The 26,928-nt window shown below is 37.0% G+C and overlaps 1 protein-coding gene across 4 annotated transcripts in view; it reads left to right on the forward strand.

Annotated features, from left to right (window-relative positions):
• The window catches only part of CDKAL1 (CDK5 regulatory subunit associated protein 1 like 1), a 396,407-nt gene that overhangs the window by 347,011 nt on the left and 22,468 nt on the right, over positions 1 to 26,928 (forward strand). For all 4 annotated transcript variants that reach the window (XM_040062031.2, XM_040062006.1, XM_040062012.1 and 1 more), the window contains 2 exons: positions 20,586 to 20,669; positions 24,678 to 24,842. In XM_040062031.2, the coding sequence (XP_039917965.1) occupies positions 20,586 to 20,669; positions 24,678 to 24,842 (249 nt within the window). The remainder of the gene's footprint in view (positions 1 to 20,585; positions 20,670 to 24,677; positions 24,843 to 26,928) is intronic.

Raw genomic sequence — 26,928 nt, forward strand, 5'->3', positions numbered from 1 at the left:
TGTCATCTGGGCTAGAGAACAGTTTGTGAGTGCCAAGTTGGCAAGAGTAAACACAGGCAATTGTAGCTTAAGTAACTTTCCAAGAGTGGCTGCAGTCTTTTGCCAGCTAAAGATTGCTGTTAGTTACTCCCCAAGGTATACAAATGTATATCTCGGGGATACAGCTGGGTTGTCAGCTGGGACAGAGTATTTGTGCTGAAGGTGACTCTTGCAAATGTTTCCAATAAGGTTTCAGTGAATTCAAACTTAATTCTAGCTGCTAGAGAGCTTAAACCTCTTGTTATCTGAGAGCTGGCTGATGTCAGAGAGGAAGATAATATTGACTGGATCTTCACTTTGCCCCCAAAATCTAGAAAGTGGACTTTTGCAGCTGCCAATGAGAAATTTAGCATTAGAAATACCAGAATATGTACTTCCTCCACTACTTCTCATTATTCTTTGTGTGGCTGAATGAATATATGATCTGAAAGTTGGAATAGTTTGGTTGATTGGCATCTTATAAAGCTCCTAGCGACCAACAGTACATTCATAACACATTGGAGAATATGAACCAGTACTGCCTGAAAAACTCCATGTGTAATGCAAGCACAGAACTGACCTCATTTGTGATGATTTCTGTGAAAGATCCAGTTAAAAGAGAAGCACTGTCTTAAAGGGTCAGTCAGTAAAGATGAGCACATGCTGATTTCCCATCTCATTGCTGCTTTATCCTTGCCAAAGTTCTTTCTATATTTAAACTGGAAAAATATAATTATTTATTTAGCTTATTATTTTGACATAATTAGCACAGGGGTGGTATTGACAGTTCCCACTCCACATAAATTGTGAAGATAATCGAGGGATGTGAAAATATGTTGGTGTTAAGCATCCATTCCTCATCTAAATGGATTTCTGAGAAATGTACTCAGTTTATTTGATTCTTTTTATCATAAACTCTATCAGTCAAGTTAAGGGGGTAAAAATTAGTGCTAGGTAAAACAGTCTTGGCGATTTTTCTTTAGGACAGAATTCCGAGGCCTTTTCCTGATCACTTGTACTTAAGTGATGTTATAGAGGTTAGATAACAAACTGCAAAATTCACTTCACTATTACACAAATCCAAATGGGGAGGAAACAACTGTGTCTAGTTTTCCTTAATTATGAAAAAGTTACTTTAATTAAAAAAAAAAAGAAAGAAAAAAAACCAAGCAAGCTCCTAATACAAGTGGAAATAATGGTAGACAAGCTTTAGCTGCTGCGCAACATTTGAAGTTGATGAGATAGAGGAGAGAAAAAGATTTTCCTTTAAAGTATGACCATGTAATTTCAAGATAAAACTCTGTTCTTTCTGAAGAGCATTGATGCTACCTGACATTCAAAAGCAATACATGTTGCAGCAGGAACATACTTTAAAGGATAACCAAAGCAGTAGAAATTTTTAGAAAAATGTCAAATACATGCTGGGAAATACTTATATTTTTAAAATCCCATTCATATTCAAACTAAACGAGACTAAAAAAAGCTATATATTGAAAAGAATTCTATTTATGTGATGTATCATGCAATAATAAAGGTTCATGTGGCACAGGACTTTTTTTTCTAATATTTTGATTGGTGTGATTTTGACTGACCCATACACTAAGGTTCCTTGTCAAGTGGTTTTGTCCTACCATATCTTCCAAAGGTGCTGCACAGCCTCATTTGTCTTTGTCAGCCTTGTGATTTTGCCTCTTTACTTGCCAGCTCCAGATTTCCAATGTCGATTGTTTTTCTCAGAATTCCAAAATCTTTCTATAATTTAATTTCTGGAAGGGAAAGCCTTAACCCAGGTCCAGTGACCACAAAACAAAACATTGCTCACATCTGATTGGGCATTTGTCTGTGCATTTTGCTCTTTTCAATATTGGCAAAACCAGCCTTAGAAACCAGCAGCAATTTCTAGTTTAGTGTAGATTTAATTTAGTAAAACTTTCAAAAACAAAAGGGGAATGAGATGGTACTTATGGTTTTGAGAGTAAAAAAATACAACTCTCTATTTCCAAGGCCCTGAAGGAATTATTTAGGCTCAATGGTTTAGTAGCACACTCAGGATATAAATACTATGTGTATTTATTCTAATATAATGTAAGTCTATGTTATTTTCCACTACTGTGTCATTTTACAATTCATGTCCAGTGTTCTGTCCTCCCAGCAATCTTTTTCAGCATTGTTGCTTTCCAAGTTTCCCAGAGAGCGTCTGTGTTTCAGATTACGTATTTCCAAATAGGTTAGTAGACATTTTCAGAATGAGAATCTTATTTTTCTCTACATAGTTCAATTTGTTTTCTCTTACCAGGGTTTGTGTATCCCCTCCATTTTAATCTCCACCATGGATTTCAAGTCTGTATTACTTACTCCCTTTTCCAGATCATGTATGAATATATTAAATAAAGATGGATGTGTAACTGATAGCTGAAGTTTTCCATCTGATGCTTCCAACAAACTGAGATATTGCAGCTTGTCTCTTAGAAACAATTCCCATTTCATTACCAGATGTGACAATATTTTTGTCCCAAATATATATATGCAAAATCTTATTTTGGTATTTAATCTGTTATCTAATGGTAATTTATGCTATACTGCATAAAGTTATTTACCAAGGAGTATTTATTGTACTTATGATTTTTCTCTTATCCCCTAAATTTTGACAAATTTTAAAATAAAGCAAACAGCAAAACAACAACAAATAAACCCACCATACCCCTTCTTCCCACATCCCAGTCTTTAATCAAAAGAAAACAATTGGCTGTTAAGCTTTCTTTTTTCAAATTGAGCATGGTCATTTTTGTAAGGCATGAGTTCTGATAGTCTGAATTCCACCTGGTCTGTGTGGTCCATGTTATCTCTTAAGTAGCTGCTTATGATGATCTCCCGTCTGAAGATCCACCTGCCAAGATACAGACAATCCCTTGAGGACTGCTGAACTGGGTTTTCAATGACCTTTGGGTCTCTTTCAGCTGTTCTATGAGAAAAGCTTTGCTTCGAGGAAACTGTTTGGTAGGAACGGTTTACTTTTCTTGTGAAAATTTCTACCAAGCTTTCTCCTCTCTTCCAAGATGTTTTAGGACCTGATAGTTTTTTTTAGGTGGATTATTAGGTAGAAAATCAAGTACTGTTCATCTTCTAATATGCTAAGCACTCCATGATTGTGACTGGATATTTCCATTTTGTAATTTTTTTTAATTTTAAAAAGTCTAGCTGAGGAGGCATGAAAGGCATCACCTGGGCATTGAGATGCTAAGAAAATATTAATCTGTTTTTGATCCCAGTACTCTAGAGGCAATATCTATTAACAGGAAGCTATGGGCACAATACTTAGAGTGAATTTATTTTGCTAGCCTTTAGACAGAGGAGAACTTTCATACAAATGTCTTCTAAATTCCTTCTTGTCTCATACTAGCACTTTCTAGTTGGAAGAGTTTTTACAATTTTTTTTCCCCCAGCAGTTTATGTCCTGTTTGAGTGTGCAGTGCAGATTGGCCAAGGGAAGGGCATTTATGTTGCATTATCTGTGGAGACTGTAATCTCTCTTAGGCTCAGTAGCCTTGTGACTTTGCAGCACATGCTTCAAGAGGACTGACTGTTGTAGTCCTGGCCTGTTCTTGTGTGCAGCTATGAAGGGTGTCTGTAACAACATGTATTCTGTCTTCCATTGTATGAATTTCATTTACCTAGGACTTTTCTAAACAACTGCTTCAAGGATATAAATAGCAAACATCAGATTGAAGCAAAGTCAGTGAGGGATTCCTTTTTGTCAGTCACTCCAAGCAAACCCAGAGATAATTTCTGAGTTCTGAACTGAGCTCTTGGCCAATGACTCATTTTTGTTCTCTTACTCTGAAGAGTCAAATTTACAACCCAAATGAGTACACCTACAGATATTATTATCTTTAAAAATCTGTACCAGGCTTGCTGACTACAGCTTAAGTCTCTTCAGAGTGAATAGTTATGCATAATCTTTTTAAATTACCAAAATTATTAATTACTTTGAAAGATTTCTTCTAGCAAAAAGTAGATAGCTTCTGTGCCATATGACTCTACTTGCAATAATCAGCTCCCAGAGGTCAATTAAATGCTTCAGGCTTTAGTCAGCAAGCAGACACCCATCACTGCTGCATGTACTTAGATGGAATGGAAGTTATTGCTTAATTATTCCATTTAAGACTGGATGGAAAAGGGGTCATTACAGGTTTAAAGCTTTACTTTCGATTTATGTGGCTTAGAATTATACTTACAAAGACAAGAGCTTTTCTCTTTGCATAAATTAATTTAAAATCATAGACTTTTGAGTGCTCTTCTGAAAGTAAATGGGATTCTGATTAATTTTAGTTCTGCAATTGCAGGACTTAGTAATGAACTAAGTGTAGACTGAAATCATGACAGTTGAAGAGATTTTCTAAAATAAGTGTAAAAATGTCTGATGGATCTGCTGTACATGTGTTTTTTTGTTTTTTTTTTTTCTATGATGCAATCAAATTTTAGGTTTCCAGCCTATATAGTGAATTCTGTGCAGTGCCTCCCTCAGCCTTCTGTGGCATGTGTTCAAGAGGTGAAACCCATTACTCTAAAAGCTTAAAGTTGTCAGTGGAATTCTAGGAAAGCAGGGAAATATGTGGTATTACATTTTGTAAAAAAGCAGTCTGTCTACTTTTAAGAGTTGCATTTTTGTGTCTGATTTATTGCATTGCATCCATATGTACAGCTTATGTGCAGCTCTGGTACACTTGTACTGAGGAATCCCTCCATCCTTCAAATAATTAAATAATTGTATACAATGTTCTTCTGTTTTTAAACAAATTCCTTTTGATTAAACTGATGAGTATTTCTTACATAATCCAAATATCAGGTGTATGCAATGCAAAGTACTGATAGATACAACAGTCTTCCTAATTTTAGTATTTCATAGTGAGAATTTTGTCCTCACTATCCATTTTCTCTTGTGTGCCCTACATCTTTACAACAATTATGGTCTTTAAAGAAAATAATTCTCAGAAAGGCTGCATCAGTCTGTCATAAAATTTATTTAAATTATGGGGCTTTGCTATGCATTCACTGAAATTCTCTTTGGAGTACATTGAAGTTCTGGATAGAGTTTGCCTTTCTATCTGTTTTTCTTTTCAAATTGTTTGTTTAAACCGATCATTTATTTTTAACTGCCTCAAGCAAATGCGCAAGAAATAGAAATCAGTTTCAAACCAGGAGTGCAGTAAAAACAAGTAGGTGCTGCTTTGATCTTGATTCAGTCTGGTTCTGTGAAAACATTGACTGTTGTTACTTGTGATAGTCTTATCCCATCTTACCTAAATGACAAAAATGTTATTCAAACTTAAGGGGCTAATGTAAAATCAGTTTTACTATGTGGTCTGGTATTTCAGTAACACATACGAACAATAATACAGTATTTTCAGAATATCATGTGAGAATTAATGACTTCCAGCATGTGAATGCTCAGCTGGAGCAGTCAGAAATGCAAACACTGTCAACTGTAACTAGGAACTGTTGAAGGCCACGCAGTGTCACCTGGCCAGCTACAAACTTCAGGTCTCCAGCTTGCACTCGAGACTGGCTTTGTGTGTCTATAATTTTACACTGTTGCTCTTGGATGTAAAATTGCCCTGTTTCAATGAGCTGCAGCAGCATTTCAGTGTGCTTTGTACAAGGAGGAGAAAGTGCAGTTTGTGTAAAGAGCAACCTGTGGAAGAAGGGGGAGTAAATCAACTAAATGGAAGTTTACAAAGATCAGAGATGTGTTTTCTTTAAAAATATAATGCCATGGGATTAAAACCAGAAAGTACCTATATTCAACAAAGCTAAAAGGGTTATCTGTTAAGGACAAAGCAAAACAATAAAAATAGACAGCTCCATGATATGACCCAACTTGGCTTGCTTAAATCAGACCACCCAACCACACCATTCTCCTGGAACAGTATCTTGTATACAAAGCATACATATTTACTGTTAACCTCTCAGTGACTTTAGATAACATTTCTGGACACATGTATTGTATATTGTAACCCAGTTGCCAATATGAACACCTTAAGATATTTTCTCGAATAATATTGTGGCCACCCAGTGAGCGGCCAGCTCTTATCTATAAAGCCAGTTTGAAGAGCGGTGGCAGCTCTGTGGTAGATATTAGCTGACACCTTTAAACTAAATCTTTTGCTTCACTGATCATCAGTCTCTGTGTTAAACAAGCCAAAAACAAGCAGATAAAGGAGAGATTTGAGATTACTGTAAAAACTGCAACGATAAAAGGATTTGCCAGTTCAGAGTCATTTGCCATTTGCTGAGGATTCAGTGTAACCACAAACTGATGTTTGCTTTACCGTTATTTCTCTTTATTTTCAGCCAATGTCCTGTGCACCATTCCATGCATAGCAGAATAATAATTTTCTTTCTAATGCCCAAGGCAGCTGGTGTGTCTTGAGTAAGAAGATTACATTTGCAATGGGAAGACAAGTATCTAAACACATTAAATTAATCTCTCAGTCCTCCTATAATTGAAGGACCTGGTTGTTGAAATTTTGCTGTCTGCTGGAGAATTTCAAAACCGTGGCAGGGCTGGAGTCAGACTTTGATGGCCTCACAGTTATATGGTTATCCTTCATGCAAGTCACAGTGTTACAGAGGGCTCAGGTGGCAGGAACAGAAAAAAAAAAAATCCTTATTACTGTATCTGCCAATCATATTCGTGCTGGCTTCCTCCTAAGAGGAGACTACAGCATTTCATACTGAAACAGAAACTATATTTTAAAACATCTCCTTAGCTGTTTTCTTCTCACTTTACAAGTTGAATGTATTATTACTGCTACAGGCAAAAGGGTAAATTTCCTAGTACAGGCAAAAGCATTGTATGGCTATAAGCCCTCCTGACAGTCATTCATAAATAATTAGATCTCTGTGCTTCTGAACTACTTTGTGTTTTTTCTATCCTTTACCCCATTTTTAAGCAATGTAAAATAATATAAAAATTAAGACAACTGTGGCCAGTGTATTTAAAGTCTATCTGTAGGAATAGAAAGACTACCAATGCCCTGGACTGAGTTTCCTTTTCCAGTCTAAAACCTCAGCAAGGTATTTATCTAGATGTTCCTTCTGAATGGTGAATTTCTTACTCTGTGGATAGCAGAGAACAAACAAAGAAAATTTATGAAACAAGAAGCCCAAGGACAACTGTGCGGGTTTTTTTCCCAGGATGCCTGAGGATTAGACTGTGTTTTGTCAATTATTTTTTTCTATGCAGTTCTGTTCAAAGAATTACTGAATGATGAAGTGTTAAAATGCTGCAAAACTGTTAAACAATTTAAAGTGAAAATAAATAGCGGTTTCCCACATTTGCCTGACTTCCTTGTCTTTGGATTTTCTGTTCATACCTATCATGAGATTTCTTTAATAGTTTCCTGAAAGATCTCTCTTCTAGGAAAGATAGGTGTTTCCTTCACATTGTGTGCCATATTTTTGATCTTGCTGCTAAAATTATAGAATGAATTTATATAAAATCAAAACGGTCAAAATGAAACAAGAACAGGTATATTCTAATGCTAAAATAAAACCACACCTACACAAGACTAATTCTTTGAATAGTGTAAAAATTAACAAAATAACAAACACCCAAACACAAGAAGGAAGGCTATAAAATGGAAAAGAACTCTCTTTGAATAACAGCTTGCCCCTGTTTTACAGATGGGAAAACTGGGGCGCATAGAGAGCGTAATTGATTTCCCTAGTGTCACCCTATAAATCATTGATGTGACAAGGCCTAAAGCTGATTCTTTCTGAGAGCTGTGCAGCAAACTCTTTGCCTGACTCTCTTCAATAAACAGATTCTGAAAGCATGTTCTCTTCCATGCAATAATTTATACTTGATGCATGAGAAGCCTGAAGTATGAGCAGATAATGCTATTTGATCTGTGTTTTGCAAAAAGCCCTTCCAGATACTCTGTTCTACTTGATCTGCTTCCTTCATAAACAGATTTTCTGTTGCCGACTTCTTTCCTCATTCAATCTCCTTTCTCTTTGTGTAAGTGAAATGGCATATCCTCTCTCCCAGGTTCTGCATTTATTTCATGCTCTCTTGAGTTTGGATCATATAACTCATCTCAACCTCTCTGAGAGGCTAACCTCTTCTTCACTGAAGCTGGGTCATGAATAATTTCCTAGAAAGTGAGGCATTACCTCTTCTTCAACCCTGGAGCAGAGGGAATATCATCTGTGCGCAATTATTACCAGTAGACCTGTGAGTTAGGCCCTTTCTTAGCAATCAACTCTATATGAGAGAAAAATTGTTGCATGACTTACGAAGACCCCTCATCTTCCTTGCATCTCTATGAAGTCCTTCTTTTCTTTTAATCAGTCCCTTTTGTTAATGTCATTCATAAATACTGGACTTTGGCTTCTCTCACGTGAGGATTGCTGGGTACTAGCAGTCATGAGCCTTTCTATTTCCTGCCTTGCCATCTGGCCTTCATAAAAGGAAAAAATCTGGGACAAACCTAGAATGAATTCTTGTTTTAGGAGCCTTTTTATTTTGCCTTTAGAAGGACCATCAGGTCACTTGTGGCACACATTCTGGCTTATCTCAATTGCAGCTTAAAGAAATTTATTTGGAAAAATGTTTGGAAAATTTGTTACATAGTTAGAATTTTTGTGACAGATGTTGAAAGATGTATTTTCAAAGCTTCAAATACAAATGTGACCAGTTATCTCATACTACCTGAAGAAAGTCTGTCCTTGATTATACAGAACAAATGAAAGGGCAAATATTTCCTTATCAGAAGCACTCTTCAGAGTTTAACAGTATTCCTTAAAAAATATAATAAAAGCTCTACTTTCTCTACGGGCATTCAAGCATGATGGAATAGCAAAATCCGCTATATAAAATGGCAGGGCTTTTTTGGCAGACATGTCTGTAAGTTGTTTTAATTTATGATCTTGAAAACGAAAAAGCAATGTAAGGGCATGCCTGACTTCATGTTAATGATGAAGCTGCTGATATTCTCAATTAATGTTGATTTGAAGGTTGAGTGGAGTTTCTCTTTGTTGGGACAGAAATTGCCCTTTCATTCTGTAAAACCAGTGCAATGCCTCTGGGTTGCTGAGTTCTGTTGCCACCATTTGTAGTTTTCCATCACCAATCCCATCTTTACTGTAATACCTGTCAAGTTTCTAGAGCCTGAGAAACCTGTGTGACCCTAAGGTGTTTGTATAGTTTTTGACATATGAGCTAGGAAAAGTAATAGGATGAAAGTGCAAATATGTTGAGAGTCACTCAGATGCAGGCGATACTGGCAAAAATGTTACGTTAGCTAGAACTGATCAAAGTAACTAGTTAATGTGAAGAAGATACGACTGTATTTTTAGTGTGGTGAGTTGTGTTGCAATTTCTACCACATTCTTTAAGAGAAAGGAACAGTCCTAATTTTTTTTTTTTAACAAGGAACCTTCCTATTTTTGGACAGCTGGCTTCATTCTCATTCCTTTCTCATTATAGTATGCTATAATAATACTCCAGACACCATGCCGGCACTCTTGACAATATTATTTTGCTTGTGCAATATGAAACTTCCATCAGCGCAGATCTCTTCACCAGTACAGCTGAGGAACCCAGCTACAGCTACTGTGCCAGGCAACTTTGTCTTCATAATTTCACAAAACAGTGTAAAATGTAAATATCATTCTTTTCTGTTGTCTTACATACCTCTTTTATGTGATCACCTCACAGAAAGTAGATTATTCTTGCTGCTTCTGACATAGAAGTAAGACACAAATGATGCAAGGCTGGTTATATATAATGCAGAAATCTTCCTGGAGAATTCATAGTTGGCTGATAAAGTGTAAGAGGGTCTAAAAAGACTAGGCCTGGCTGGCTCATTTTGTGCCCCATCTCAGTTGTTTAAAAGGCAATTTCAAGTTAATTACTGGCCTTTTGCCTTTGGAATCTGGCAGCTTATGGTTTTGTTGCCTTTAATGATGTACAATAGAGGGAGAGGAATAAGATGGAAGGAGAGTAGATCTTAAAAGTGGAAAACAGTAAGCTTCATTTTTTTCATGGGGGCTCCTGTTTTCCTCCTCCATGTTTGGATCATCTTGACATGGAGGAAATGGAAACAATAGTTTGCGTTTCTTCTTGCATACATGAGGTAGGTTCATAGAGTCCCTTCAGGAGCAGAACAAATTGCAGGTAAAATAAAAAGAACATTTGTCTTCGGCCAGACATGGTAGAAAATTGTAATAAAACTACGTGTTGGGAAAATCAGTAAGATGTAGGCATGAGGAAAGAAGCCAGGAGAAGTCTTGCTGCTCTTGAGTTCTTAGTTGACACTTCTGAGGAGTGGGAACATTGTTTAGTCGTACTCTTTCATACCAGTCAAGTATGGGGAAAACAGTACTCTGAAAGGTGGAAACGCAGAAGAAGAAAAAGGGCAAGACAGACAATAAAATGCTGCAGTCCTTACCTAATTGGTCAGTCCTTACTACTGACCTCCTGACATGATCCAAGATAAAGCGAAGGCAATGGCAAAAACAAATGTGTGAACTTTTCTCTACATAATTTTGATACCTTGGTAAGTCACACTTTGAGAACATTATAATATACTATTTACAGCAACTGTGGGAATACAACAGTGATTTCTGCCTTGTGTGCTACATTCATTAATGCATTTCTTTTAATGAATGGTGATTTGTTTCCTGTGCCTCTGATTTTCTGTTGCATTTTTACTGTGATTAATGGGAGATTACTTACAAAAGGGAAGGAACATAAAATAGAAATTTGAAGTATTTTTTCCTTGGAGAATTGTTGTATTTACATGGCACATTTCTATTTGCATTTGTGGGCCTTTTTCACAGAGGCATAAGAAGATCCTTTATTCTTGAGGCCCTGTTTCACAGCTGTCATCCTCCTTTGTGGATGGTTTGCAAAAATCAAAAAGATAGGCAGGGCGACTCCTTCCTTGAGTGTTCAAGACTGCTGAACAATCTGTAAATCTCCCTCTGAATCCCCATTTTCATGTACACTTGAATCAGCCCTTTTGCCATAACCACAGAGAAGGTTAAAAAGTTCAGTCACACAATTGCTGATCATTCTTTTTCCTAGTTCTCTCCTGTTAGCAAAGACTTTCTGCAGTAAGAAGTTTCAGGCCTGTCTAGGTATTGTATTGTTTAGTGTGTATGTCCAAACCATTTTATTGGCTTAATTGATAAAATAGCCACTACATGTGCTGTGGAATTGGAAACCTGCTAGGTGAGAGCACAAGAGTCTGATTAGTGATGTGATATGCACAGAGCTGCAGACAAAATATTTTACATCAGCTGTATTTATTTTTTTTTTTAAATTTATAATGTGGCCGTAACACCTGAGTTAGAAATTCTAGCATGTTTCTTGTTGACCTAGCTCAATAATTGATTTCCCTTGCAATTAAATTGTACAGCTGGTTCTTTCTGCCGTATTAAAATCCAAATACAGCAAAGGGCGTTGCTGCTTAATTTGAAGGATTGTAGAAACTTGTAGTGTCTTCCAATTTTTAAGTACTTCTTACTGTCTGAGCTATGTAAGCGCTTTTTTAAAGAGAAGATGGCACACTGTGGAGTGGGTTGAGGAGAATTTACTGAAGAGTCAAGCCTTTAATCTGACATATTTTTTCTGATGTCACGCAAAAGGTAACGTGCTGAGTGTACACAACAGCACCCAGATGAGGTTCCTGTGTAACTTTATGCTTAGCCTTGAGATCTGAGTGAGTTATGGAGAAGACATTAGAAAGGTATTTAGTCCATAGTAGTAATTTATTTCTTTTTGTTTTAGAACAGAAGTTATTTATCTTACAGTTTTCTTGAACTGATTTCTTTTTGTTTCTTTGAATGGATAATAAAGAATTGGTCAGAATTATCATTCTAGTATGCTAATGCAGTGGTGTTTCTTTTGCTTACCTTTTTTAGATGCAAATAATTGGCATACAGTTTAAAAATAGTAAAATGCATGCCAACTAGTTTGACAGTAGTTGCTATTCAATTCTAAACAACATAGAGTCACACTACATTTATCATTGTTTAATGACTCATTCGCTTTGGTCCCTCTCTGAGCCCTTGATGTTATTTGTCATTCAGCATTATGCCACTAAAAGTGTCAGCAGTTCTAGGGTCTCACCTTGCCTTAGACTGAAGAAACCCCCTGAAGTGTGTAATTTTTGATCATAGAGTGTCTACCTTCAAAACAAAAGAAAATAATATCATTATCCTATCCTCATTAACATTATCAGGTTCTGATGATGTTCAGATGCTTTTTTTTAGTAGCCTGTGATTCATGTTGGCAGGAGTAGTTATTATATTCTTTTGAAAAGAATGCTGATACATATTTATACCCTTTTTAAACTCTCAGTTAGTGCCACCATTTTGTATTCTAAGTTAATTAACTCACAATGGTATGCTACACATTTTGTGTGTTGTTAAATGTGTTAATGGAGGTTTTAGTAGATTTTGGAGGAGAGTTGGGTTTGGCTTTGCATACAGGGTTGTTTTGAAGAACCTTTGTTTTTTCTGCTTTATCCCATCTGCTCTCCCTTTGTTCTCAGATGAGGTGAACAGAGAACACTGGCCTGAGTTGTAGGATGAGCAGAAAAATTGTAGTGATATTTTGGAGAGAAGTCATACCTTTTTTTGCAATCTTTTTTTGGTGTATTTGTTTGAAAAATATCAGACTACAGATGCATTCTAAGAGCACCCAGTCTTACTTTGGGGATCCCAGCATCATGTCAGGGGAGACAGTACTGACTGTTGATTTGTATCAGTGCTGTGTTCACTGTCATCTGTGTTCTCAAATGCAGTATTTTCATCTATTCCTAAATTTTTCCTGCTTTGTTTTGTCTGTGAGGAAGCAACCTGTGGTTCAGCCTGCGATTTATTGAAGTGGCGCTTACGTTGGGGCCTTTTATTATTGCTGGCAGTTCTCTCCCACAGCTGCTGGTGCTGAACACAGCCTTGCATCGGTCTGTGCTGCATCAGCACCCTCCTGACAGAGCCACTGCTGAGCACTTCTATTTCCGTGGTGTAGACAAGACTTCAGTCTGACTAAACAGTTTGGTATTGTGAGTTCCTAAAGCAATTCCTGCAGAAGTTATTTGATAGGGTATTTACCAAGCTGATTTATAAATTCTCACATAACTGATACTTGCCTGGGTTTATGCAGCTGTTATGAGAGATCACCGAAACAGGAATTACATATTGTTGCCTTAGCAACTACCACTTCATATTGTGCTTAAATCACTTGGAAATACAAAGCGTATCTTAAGGAACTGCTTCCAGCAAAAACACCCAATCTAAATAATTCTGAATAATTTCACAGAAGAAGCATAAGGATGGCCTTTCCTAAAAAAGACCATAATTCTTTTAAGCTTAGTTGCCTCATTTCACTACAGGCTTAGCTTGTTATTAGGAAAAAAGCACAAGAAAATTTAAAGGATCCAAGTATTTGTTTACTCATGCCACCCTAATCCATCTCATTGCCAAATTGTCTGGAAGTTGAAAATGAAAATATTGTCCTAAAGGCCATCTTCCATTGTATAAAATCAGCATTGATAGTATGCTTTCCTATGCTCTTATTTTAAATGTCAAGTTTTCTTAAGGGTAGACTCTTTGTCTACTTTTTTTCTTTTATTTGTGAAATATTAAGGGTATGAAAGGAAGACCTTAAACATATTTTACCTTCTCAGGTGTTTCTTGTTTCTATTTTGGGATGATCTTTTTATTTAGTCTTTTTCTGTAGATATTTGCAACAGTTTTATGGGGTTTGTTAGATCATTTGAAAAGGAGAAGGAGGGAGAGGCTTTTGCCAGTATTACATAAAGGCAGTTGCTTGACTGCTCAGGCTACTTGATAGTCTCAAATTCCACTTTTGCACAGAGTATTTTATACTGCTGTAGCAACTTCCCCAACTCTGTGGTCAGTCCGCTGTGTAACAGTTGGAACTGGATTTTGCACGAGTGGAAACAATATTTCAGAGAGCTCAACAAAGCAGCGTCTTAGCAACGATGTGCCGGATCCAGAAAAAAAGCCAGTTTCTGACACCTCATCCTTTTTCTGCTTAAGCTGAGGTTTACAACAGAAAGGTCCAATGAGGGAGACTGCTTTCAGGGGTAATACGTAATCTCCCATTTCAGAAAACTTATTTCCTTTTTTTAATATTGTACACAGTCAATGAAATTTAGAAATGCAGTATGACAGAGTTGTCAACATACTACTTCTATTACCCCTTTTCTAGGCAATGAAAAGGAAAGACGAGCAAAATGCAAGCTTACAGAATTTAAAAGGAATCAGATATTTTGAGGACCAGTTGTCATTTTTAGGTCACCGCTCACATGTCTGAATATAATTTTCATCTAAGCTGTATGGCAGAGTTTGTATGTGCTGGGAGAAGCTACATTTTCCCAGCAGGAGACCAAATCAAAATGAAGCAGTCAGATGCAGGTGCACAGTAATAGAAAGGATCTATTTACCCTGAAGCATGAGCAGTGGGCCAAGAAAGCAGAAGCAGTCTACTTCTATCTCTCACCTCCTTCTCTCCCTTCCTTTTCCCTCCCCTATAACTATGCCAACAAATTCATAAGGGGACCAAAGAGAAGGTGTTCGCTTGTTGTTAATGAGCTGCAGTGCCTGCTGCCGAAGGTCTAAAGCACTTTTTTGTTATGCTGATTGAGTACTATTAGAGCTGGCTGTCTTTTAATTTATACCTAATCCTTCCTTCCAGCTTGCACAGCCTCAAGCCAGCCTGAAAAATGGTTGAAAGATTTTTTTTCTCTGGGCATCTGTTGCCTGTGTCCATTCTGAATTTTGAATGGTGCTGTGGAAAGAGCAATGTGGCTGAAGCAAGTGTGCCTAAAGCAAAATTTTAAAAGCTATTTGCCTATGTATTATTTCATAAGTCGTATTTTTTATGCAGTCTCTTTTTTTTTTTTTTTTTTTTTTTTTTTTTTTTTTTTTTTTTTTAAATCTGCAGCTTTGTTTAAAGAAGGGCAGTTCAGTAATGATGATTTAACAAAGTCAGCTGTATTGGTTGATGGTGAAATGAGACACCTTGCTGAGCATTGTCTGCTTTTCACTTGGGTTTCCAGAGTTCATTAGTTAAGAGCTGATTACTTTCTTGAATGTGAAGACAACACATACAAGATACATACCTGCAGTTTCCAAGGCTGAAAAAAACCTGAGCAATATAAGTACAGAAAAAACACTGAGAATTTTAGTTTTGTTGCTGATTAGTGGCATTGTAGGACTGAGACAGCATTGTCTAGGTTTGGGAGGAAGAAGTAGGAATACACAAAATCCGTGTGGTGAATTCAGCTGCTTAGTCTGCAGCACTGGAGTGCTCATGTTCTGTTTCTTTCCTCAGGTAAAATGGGCCAGACGTTATAAAGATTAATCAGACTGATTATTCTATGATGTAAAAGATGTGGAACTCTAAATATTTATGTCATTCTGTTGCGTAGTTCTGTGCAGGGTTATGCTCTGAACATAGAATAATAAAAAAGAGGGATTTACCCATCTGGAATTGGACAGCCTTTGTAACATGAGCATTAGTGAAGTGGCAGCTGTCTGTGCTGTGTGCTAGAAAAGTATATTTATCCCAGCATAAAAATTGTCATGCTCAGGAGCTGAACTATTTTAATATTACTGCTTTCCAGTATCCTTATTTAAATCCCTAACAACTTTGTCAAAAAGCTCCAAGTCCATGCTTTGTCTCCACAATTACTTCATAAAGAGAGGGATGTATACATCCTAAATTTTGGAGGAGCAGTGCTGCACAGCAAAACAAAGCAGTACAAAGGAGATTTTGAAAAAGAGATGTGTTCTAGTATCATCAAAACAGGACCATGTCATAAGTTTCTAGAAACTCTGTCTCTTTTACAGGGAGGTAGTGGCACACTTTGACTTCTTTGTCAGGTGGAGAAAACATCTACAATATATAAACAAAATACTTAGAGAATGCTTAATTATAATTTTAAAGAAATTTGTCTTATTTTAAAGATGGATTCACTTGATTTATAAAAAGTAGGTCTAGGAGTTCATTTCTACTTTAGAGTGAAGCATACATAGTCTGCATAATTACTTAAATTTATTCAAAATAATTAGACTGCAACCGAAAAATCAGGAGAGACATAAACCAGAACTGATGTAGAATAAACACTATCTACATTGTGTTTGCTTAAACTTTGTTGTACTTAATACAGGTCAAATATGCATGTTTACCAGAAATATTCTATGCATCAGAATAATCTGCTAGAACATTCACGCAAAAATTGTGTTGGTGTGTATTTTTCATTGCTTGCTTTATGATGTGTTTAAATAACAAATACAGGAAAGCCAATTTTTATGTGGCTTCCAAGCCTTGTACTAAGTATGTTCCATAATGATTTGGGTCAGACTCCAAGCCAGCCTCCTTCAGAAGAAATGGAGACATGCTTACCAATTCCACTATGAATTGAACTTAGCCTGGAGAAGGCTTTGGCTTCTGTCTCTAAATCAATGGAGGTTCTGCATGGGCAGTGTGCTTTCTTTTGTGGGAGAAGTATAGAAATACAGCAGTTATTAATTTATATCTTTTTAGCCAATCAAAGACTCTTAAAAGCAAAGCTGATAAAATACAGGTAAAAGAGCAACAAGGAAGCATTGAGAAAAATCTTGTGCCACATGCTCTGGCTGTAGTAATCAACAAATCCAAACTGTGCTATCATAGTCTTCATTGATGAAAAGAAAATTAGGGAGGTATACATTACCTGGGTGTAATCACAGCAGGCACTACTGTTGATATTACGTAGCAATAGTCTATCAAAGCACATAAACAGGGACAGTCCTTGGCACCCAAACTGTTGCAGAGTTTAAAAATCAGTCTTGTGTTTTATGTGATTCAGTCAGTTTTGGTTTAAAAAAGAAACTTAATTTGACTGCAGCCAAGAAGGATTTTGGATATTTCTTGCTGTTCATTTGTTTTATAAAATCAGCCAGCTGGAAAAACTGCTTTTCATGGTTTCCGGTAAAGGAAAAACTGAGTTAAAGAATTATCATGTCAGAATTTCCTGTAGGATAAATGAAAATGAAATAAAAGTTCCTAAATGATTTGATTATTAACGCTGAGATTTACAAACTTCCTGGTAACTGTTGCAGTGCAGGAAGTGATCGGACCAGCAGCGATTGTTGCGTTGTTTTTGGTGAAAGCAAATTGCCCTTATGTAAATTATGTGACCAGTCCACTTTGGCATGGGGGAAGTTTCTGGGCAAGATTTTTTGCTATTATTCATAAAAATACTTTCATAATGTTATCCATAAAGTAAAAAATAATGCTTCTGTAGGAAACCTTTCCAAATTGAGATGCCAGGGCTGAGCTGCCTCAGTTCCAGATGCTTTGGCAGAATTGTAGTTCCCTGAGAGTTGGAACTCATGTGTACCTATGGAAGCAGATGAAAGAACAGGAATAAAAATAAGATACTGAACTACTTTTGCTGCTACATGCCTGAAAAAAAAATCATCAAAGTTATTATAATTATGGCTGTTATTAGATATCATGTCTGGTTTCTGCATATTTAAATTCTGAGAGAGGTGAAACTTAGGCACTTAGAGATCCCAGGGGAATAATTGCAGAAATGATGACATATTCCACTACTTGAACAAATTTCAATACCAAAGCTGTGTTCTGCGTACTTACATTTCTTCTTAATTATACTTGGATGCAGGATAGATAGTAATTTTCTGTCTTACAAATGCATGTAGCCAATTAGTCTTGTAGATCATGAATACGCAATGGCCTAACTCATTAAATTGAATTTTCCTTCTCTGTTGTTATGGCAAAAGAGTCTTCAAATAGCTGAGTATTGTATCTCTCTGGGAGCTCAGCCTTGGTCAAGGCTACAGATCCATAACTTCAGCAAGTGGACAATTACCAAGTTTACTTTTCGTTCCTTACCATGTGCCATGCTAATCCTGTGTGTGTGTGTGTCTGTCTGTATGCATGTACTGTAAATTGGTATGGGCTGTTTCGCTCCTCTGAACTTCGGGTCCTCAATTTAAATGCCACCGTTCTGATGCTATGTGATGAATTGTCTTCCTAATTTCCTCCCATTCCCAAGAAATTGTGAGCCCAGAAGCTCTCTCCCTGACCTACTGACACATGCAGACCTGACCTCTTTTGGCTTCTGGAAGCAAAGCTGAGAAAAACTGGCAACATGTCTCTGAAGAAACCACAGCTTATATCAAATGATCTAACACAGGTGTTCTTTTCTTCTTCCATCTGAGTTTTTTTAATTTTTTTTTCTGCATAATATGCTTACCATTCTGTCATCTCAGAGTACGAAGATAAGACATGTAGCCTAGTCTGCCCCACAGGCAGGGCTCATAGCCCTGATGAAGGCAGACTGTTATGACCAGAGAGATCCAGGGAACCACAAAACAACTGAGAAATGAGTTACAGACCCAATATTTCTCTGAGCCGGTTTTGCTAAGTTTCGGTGTCAGTAAATAATAAATAGGGTGTGAGGACATGACTTGGTGGTTGTCCTTCATGCTTTTCAGTGGTAGCATGTTTGCCCAAGGGTGAATGTTGCTTATCTAACACTCTGTCCTCCTCTTTTTCATAATATTGCAGGACATGTGAGACTTGAGCGCTTCAATGCTACAGCGGATCTTGAGTTGTGATTTTTAAAAGCTGTGCTCTTGAATATTATAGAAGTAACAAAACCTCTCAGTTTAGGGGAAATGTTTTCTGTAATCTTATTACTAGATTAGTTCTCTCAAGTGCCTTATTGACATGTTTTGCAAAACTCCTCTGGGAATTTAAATTTAATGACCGTTTTCTTGAAAACAGTAATAAAAAAACCCACTGCACTGTTGGTTGCACTGCATTTTTACTAAAATTTGAGCATGTTTTATCTGTTGTTATTTGTAGTTTCAGAGTTCCAAGAGAATGGAAATTCTAAATGTGCTATAAACAAGTCCTAAACACCTCTTTAAAGTATGCAAAAATATACATATTTTACTTGTTTACTTTTCATATTTTATTTAACATACATTTCTGCTATTAGGATTCTGTTACTGGGTCTGGAACTTGGGGATTTTGCCCCTTCTGCTGTGTACCCCACAACTTGTGGTTCTGGGGAGTGAAGTCTATCTGCCTTTGGGGAAATGAGCTGGGTGCTCACTGCCTCTCTTGCTTTCCAGCGCTTACTTTGGGAATGTTCCAGATAAATGCATGAGGAATGGAAGGCAAGAGTTACTCTGTGAAGTCTTTCTTTTTAGCAAATGGAGAATTAGATATGTATTTCTTGTGTATACATGTGTGTACATATATATACTGTAATGCTGATGTGATATTGCTGTTCCTATTTCTTAAAGTTCTATTTTCCACCATTCACTGTAAGAGAAAAATCCTAACCTTATCTTTTAATGCTTGTACCTTAAAGAATCAAAACATTATTTTCCACTCTTGCAGAGTTCATATGGAACTTATGATGGAGGTCTTAAAACTTGTGTGTAACAGCTGCCACTAGGATGTGGTGGGAATCTTTCAGGGAGAGGGGAGGGGAATGTAACTTTGCTCATAGATACTAAAACTTTGGAGTAAAATGTGAAAACTTTTTGAGTCTCAGAATAGTAATAAAAGCAGTGAGTAAATTTAACTTGCTAGACAGTTGTAATTTGCAGAATGCATTTGTCAAATAGTTTGGAAATAATCCAGAGCACATTTAGACAGAAAAAGTAGAGATGGACTCAGACTAAAAATGTGAGCTAAATGTCCTTCCAGGTTTGCAGAAATTAAGCTATACAGTTCATCATAAACTCAGTAATGGACAAGACCAGAGGTATTATTTGGGGGATTTTGAACTTTGGGGAAAGTTAGATTTTGTTCCATATCTGTTTGGTCCCTAAATGCAACTGATTTGTTTTGGCGTCTTCCATTTAATTTTAAAATTGGGTTTTCCTTTGAACTGTGTTTGTGCATTTGGAAGTCGTGAAGTTTAATTGAATCATAAGTCTTTCTAGACCAGTGTTTGTTTTGCCTTTATGTTGGGTCTGTGAGTTGTTAAAAACTCTTCTTCTTGAGTCTTTGTAATATGCAGTGTTGGCTCCACTGTCATGGAAATTGGTGTGATATTATGAGTACTGCGAAATGGGATCACCAAGAGGGGATAAGAAGATGCCCCACTTGTTATTACTTGTTATTGTAAATAACAAGTGTGGCTTTTAAAGAAAAGACACCCTTTTGGTGATCCATGGCAGATTTTTTCATTAGGTGGATGAAGATGTAATGGACTTTATTCATGTCTGACATTTTTATTTGCTATCATGTTAATAAGTAAAAATCAGTTTACAGTTTCTGAACTGGATTTTCATGTTAGGCCATTACAGCCCCTCAGTTCTATCTCTCATTTCTGACTTTTAACTCTGTCAGTTTTAGGCTCTTATAAGTAGGGTTTTCTCTACTCCACTTTCTTGCTGATACAGTTTCCTCAGAGAATTAGATTATTTCTGCAGTTCTCTTCTCAATATAATTAATTGGGTTTCTGAATCATCTCTCATCTTCTATTTTCCAGGTTGGCGAGAGACAAAGAGTTCTGGTAACAGAAGAATCCTTTGACTCCAATTACTACGTTGCTCACAATCCTTTCTATGAACAGGTACAGTTAAATAAACGAAATAACATCTTTTTGTTTTATCTTTGGTTTCTGATAATCTCAGCAACACAGTGTGTCAGGAAAAAAAATCTAGTAAAGAAATAAAAAGCATTTTCCAGGAAACATGTGCCCATCAAGACCTTTTTATGAGACATTTTGTTGTGTTATTTTGTTGTAAATATAATTTACCTGAAATAATGTTAAGAAATACACAGTGGATGTTTGAGTATTCATGGTTTAAGAAGCTGTTAATTATTGCAGTAATTTTAATTTCTGTGTCCCCAAAGCATTGATAGCTGAATAGCTGAATCATGACAATTTGCATACATCTTTCTGAAACGTGTTTCAGGCAATGCAGTTTGAGAAAAAAAAAAAAAAAAATCTAACCGTAGAAGGCTGAGAAACTTTTTTAGATTAACACTTCAGCATGATATGTTGTGTTTCATAGAATCATACAATGGTTTGGGCTGGAAGGGGCCCTACTGGACACCCCTCTTTAACTGCAGCACAGGATACAATTGGCTTTTCTATTTCAAGTGCACATTTCCAGCTCATGTCCAGCCTCTCATACACCAGCACCCCCAAGTCCTCGGCAGGAAAGTTCTCACTATCCATGAGTTCTTCTCTCAGTCTGCACTTATATCTGGGATTGCCCCAACCCAGCTGCAGCACCTTGCACTTGGACTTTTTGAACCTCCTGTTTTTGTGTACGTTCCCCTAATTGTCAGGCTTGTGTAGGTCCCCCTAAATGGCATTCCTTCCTTCTAGTTTTTGTCATTTCCTTCTGCATACTTCCTGTAGATAAATTCTTGCCACACAAAAACAATATATTTGAGCTGGGGAGGACATACACGCATCAATTTCACAGATTAGTTATTTTTGCTCAAAAGGCGATGACTTGCTTAAGACCAATAAAATTGACTTTCCAGGATCATCATAATTTTAGTCTCCATTTTCTTGCACTAAGCTATCTACAGTTTGCTTTTGCTGCCATTAGGTATTCAGTTTTCTGAATCTGGAGAGACTATAGATGTTGGCTGTGCTTTCTTCTGGTTTTGGGTTATATTACAGAGTTTATTTATTTATTTTTCCTTAGTAGTAAGTAACATTGCTATTCATGAAATATCTGTTTCCGTTAGATATCTGGGTGACTATTTTTTCCTTATTTTCTCCTTTTTTTATTGTTTGATAAATCTCTTTTTTTTTTGTTAGAAATCCAACTTCTTTCTAAGTCTTATGTATCGATGCTCTTTGATTTTGTACCTTATCAGACAGAGTTGAGGAACAAAGTCTTCCACATAGAGATTCTTGGGGCTTTTTTTGTTCAATGCTTGTTTTATGGAAGCTTAATTAATTAAATGAAAAGCAATATGTACAGGAAACAAAGTGTTGATCTTTTTGTGTTGTGTTTGTACAGCACCTAACAGAGCTCATGATAAGGACTGGTAAAGAATTCACGAAATGCAAATAGTCACATAGGGGCTCATTTTACATTCTATTAGGGAAGAAATGCTTTCCATTAAGAAAATGCAAATCTTTTCCCTAAAATCTTATGTGTGGCATGTTCCATAAGGATGGTATCCTACTGCTCACCCAGGTAAGCACAAGAATCCATGCTAGTAACTAGAATTAATAACAGTAAATTGAATGTACAGTACATTGAAAACCATTCTGAAGTCTAAATATCATATTATATATTATTTAAGCTGAAGCTCAGAGTCCTGGTGTAGTGTTCTGTTAACTCAAGTAGCTACCAAATATTTTCTGTCTTCGCTGAGCTCATCTGTACTAAAAGAATTTTCTATTAAACCCACACTGATAGAGTTGCACTGGCAGACTTAATGGTAGAGTTGCAGGTGACGCTTGTAGAAGTTTGGGTTTACATTGAACAGAGTAGTCTAAAGTGACCAAAGATTGCTTTGCCAAATCCACAGCCAAGGTGAGTTTCTGCTGGTATAACTTAGTTTCTTAGAAATGTCGTTGAGGGCTTTTTCTTAACAAATACTTATATCAAAAAATGTCTGAGTGTGTGCCAAACCAGGATGTTCAGTTGTTTACGCTATCTCCTAGTTATTTTCACTTCTTTCTTTTTCTGAAGTTGGGTGTATATTTAGTTACTTCCCTTTTGCATGAGGTGATAGAAGTTTTACAGAGGTCAGGAGCCCAGTGATATACTCAGCTACATAGTTTCCCCTTGATTTAAATTTGCCCAAGATGAATTTGATGGGAAGAACTGTGATCCAGGCACATTGTAACACACTCTGAGCATTAGGGTCTTGGCTTTGTGTTTGCTTAGTCTTGGCTTGCCTGTCTCTGAAAGTCAAAGATGTCTCCTTTACTTGGAAGATGCTTAGGAAGCTGAGCAAAATCCTAGAATCTCGAAATGTTTACAGGCATAAACACCTTGAGCCTTCAGGGAGGAAGGTAAACCAGTGGTGGTGATTTCCTCCAGGTGGGACAATCAACAGTTGTGATAGGTGAAAATGAAGAAGCAGTGTTCGGCAAAAAAATGGTCTCCAAATGTGGGTGGCTCAGATTTTTTTCTCTGTAGGTCTTCTGCACTTGTAGCCCTAAAAATTAAGCCATTTTAAGGCATTTCAATATCAGCATCAAAGAATCAAGATACAAAGATGTGATCATTGTCTTTGAAAAGCTCTACTCAGCCCTGTAGAGGCACATCTGGAGTGCTGTGTCCTGTTCTGAGCTCCTCAGTACAAGAGAGACGTGAAGTTCCTGGAGCAGGTCCAGTGTAGGGCAGCAAAGATGATCAAGGGACTGGAGCATCTCTGTTACGAGGGCAGACTGAGGGAGCTGGGCCTGTTCAGCCTCAAGAAGAGGTGACTGAGAGGGGATCTCATCAGTGTCCATAAGCACCTGAAGGAAGGCTGTCAAAGGCTCTTCCTCAGTGGTTCCAAGCAATAGGACAAGAGGCAATGGGCAGAAACTGATGCACAGGAAATTCTCTCTGAACATGAGGAAGAACTTCTTTACTGTGTGGATTACCAAGCACTGGGACAGATTGCCCAGAGAGGGTATGGAATCTCCCTCACTGGAAAAATTCCAGAACTGTCTGGGTGCAATCGTGTGCTCTACAATGGCCCTGCTTGAACAGGGAGATAGAATCAGATGACCCCTCTGAGGTACCTTCCAACCTGACCCATCCTGGGATTCTGTGTGTGGATGATCTTCAAGTACATGTTATTGAATAAGTCCCCGTGATTCAATTTTGCATTGTAAACAGTGTAAAAAATGTAATTTTATCAGGAAATCAGACCACTTTTCTTTTTCAACTGCTTACCTACTTTAGAGACATTTTAAGTCCATTTAAGTCCAGCAAAAAATGTTGCTCCTGTATTTTGGGCTCTTTCTTTTTTTAAATGCATGACCTAGGAACATCTATGTTATGTGCTGTCTTTTGTGAAGTGGAACTGTCTGATACCATGGCTGTGCAAATTCAGGAAAGAGTGGCATTTGTTGCTGACCCAAGAAATAGTCGTCTATTTTTACAGGCATTCATTGTCAATCATGCATCTCAGCTGCAAAGGATCTGCAGAATCAAAATAAAAGCTCGTGCAAAGAGAAACAAGGGTATACTTTCTTGTCCTGAAGCCTTTACAGACTCAGAATTTTTTTTTTAAGTGTCTTGAGACAGATGAAAATGGGAAGCTTTACAGCAGTCTGTTGGAACTGTGAAGTACAAATGCCCTTGGGAACTATTTGGGTGTGGATTCAAAAGCTGCAATTCAGGCCCAACTTTCTCATCAATTGAGAAACGTGACTTAAGGAATCAGTTGGAGTTGAAAAGAGCTGAGCTGACACTGCAAAGCTCTTGTAGAATGCAGGCTGGCGATCCTACTGGTCAAGTGTGCCAGGGGCTGTAGTGTACGCTGGAGACTAAAATGTTTAAGTTTTAGGATTTTCTCTGATGTTTGTCAAAAATCTGTTTTGTGAGTGGATACTAGAGACTCTAATTTTCCTATTTAGTAACTACGTCTTTATTTTATTTGAAAGGTACTTGTGCCAAAGGATCCTCTGTTAATGGGTAAGATGGTAGAAGTGAATATTTATGAAGCTGGGAAACATTTTATGAAGGGGCAGCCAGTATCAGATGCCAGAGTTCACACTGCATCCATCAGCAGACCGTTAGCAAAAGGAGAAGTTTCTGGTTTAACAGTGGTGAGTAAAAGAGATTTTCTGCTTTACTACATTGGCAAATGCACAGCTGTTCAAGCAAAATGATTCCATGCTATCTATCTGTTATCATTTTATAGTTCCCATTTATATATGCACGAAGCTTTAATCTTTTCTGACAGATTGAAATCTGAATTCAAAATATGTTTTTGCTGATGCCTGTAGCTTTACTTTGCTGACTATAAAGGCAATAATACATTTGTTTCTTGTTTCTAGATTCAAGATGGGGGAACAACTTACTAGAATTGAAAAGATTAAACACCAGTAGTTATATAATTCAATGTATTTCAGTTCTGTGGAAGGATGAATCCATTTACTTTTATTTACAAAGCTGTTTTAAAAAAAAATATGTATTGATTACATATCGGTTAAAGCAGGTCTAAACACTATTCAGAGATTCAAAATTAATTGATGGGTAGAGGTGCGGAATATTTACAATATATTTTGGAAAAAGGTCAACATCTGATTTAGTCATGAAAAGAAAATGAAACTCTTTTAAAAAGAGATCTGATTCTTATTTTACAGCTCAGTAGATATGGCTGTTAGCCAAGTATTCTCATACATTTCATGGAGCTCTAGTTGTAAAAACTGATGGAGTGTGAAATGAAAATGTGTATCACATTTCTAAGCATCATTTGATGTCCTTTCTCCAGCACTGTTGTTAGGATCTCCAAAAAATATGTAGCACATGGGAGAAGGATAATTGGCAGTTTATCAGCCACCTTTCTGCTTTTACAGTAAATTGCTGATAAGTATTAAAGTATATGCATGTCCTTGTTTATAAGTAGTAACATTTAAAATACATCATTAAGGCACACCTGAGGTGACCAGTGTTAGGCTAAGCTCCTTGCTCTCTTTGAATAACCCTGGCTATGGAAACATAGAGCAGCAATAATGCACTCCCTGTAACGCACCTACTGTAATGTGTTCAGCAGATCATGACACTTAGGCACAAACACATTACTAGGCTCTCCATTAATATTGTCTGTGTGTATGTATATATTGTCCTGATAAGGGTCTGTAAGAGATAAAAAACAGCCAAAACCTTCAAATTGTGTGGTTGGACAATACGGCTATTTAAACACAGCTGATTTTTTCATCAGAATGTGGGGGTTTTTTTTAAAATAATCTGCTGGAACAGAACCAAGACTGTCATTAAATTGAGTGTGTGCTGCCAGAAGCTTGTAGATGGGGACAAGCAAGCAGACTCTTGACTGATTTTTTTAATGTTAAAATGGGAGATAAAATTATTAACATCAAGGATGATTTCCATAAGGACTCATTGAGTTATATAGATTTTGTCCTGCCCTTTGGATGGCACAAACAAGTATCTGGAATCTGCCCGTAAATGGCTGCAGCAAGCAAATGTTAAGGAAAATTGCTTTTTATGACTTTCGTGGTTACCAGTGCTCCTTCAAGAGAGTATCTTATATATGATTGGTATACTGGAAATGTTAAGAACTTTTATTTAAAGGAAAAAAAATCAGTATTTCAGTAAATGGAACATCTTTGGTACATAGAAGCTGCAGTTGAAAGCTTTTAATCACCGTTGGCCAATGTATAATACATAGAACATGAACTGAAATTCCTAGTGGGAAGTTCATCCTGAAAATTCATACATATAAATAGAAACTCAGGAACTTTCTTTAAGTTTCCAGAAGAAAATGTCAGTTTGCCACAAAAATTACCTTGGATTTCTGGCTGGCTGCAAGGTGCAATTTGGGTTGCTCTGTTTGGTTGGACTGCTGAGAAACACTTCCTGCTGCGTGTGCTCAGGACATATAGTTCAAATCAAAGATGCTTTGAGCAAGGTAAAAGGGGCAACATATGAGAGTCATGTGAGCCTTTTGTAGCTTGTTACGTGCATGGATGGCAGGTTGGGGAAAGACGAAGGAGGCAGCTCAGGGTAGATGAATTCAGATACTCACTCAAAAGTAGCAAAGTATATTGGATCTTTAACAAGATCCCAAGTGTCTCCACTAGGTTTTCTGCAGCTTGCAGAGCTAAAATCGTGGATAGATTTTCCACTGTGCACACATACGAGCAAGAATTAAGGTCTGCTCACTATTAA

This window comes from Hirundo rustica, chromosome 1 (assembly GCF_015227805.2).
Source record: "Hirundo rustica isolate bHirRus1 chromosome 1, bHirRus1.pri.v3, whole genome shotgun sequence".
Classification (NCBI taxonomy): domain Eukaryota; kingdom Metazoa; phylum Chordata; class Aves; order Passeriformes; family Hirundinidae; genus Hirundo; species Hirundo rustica.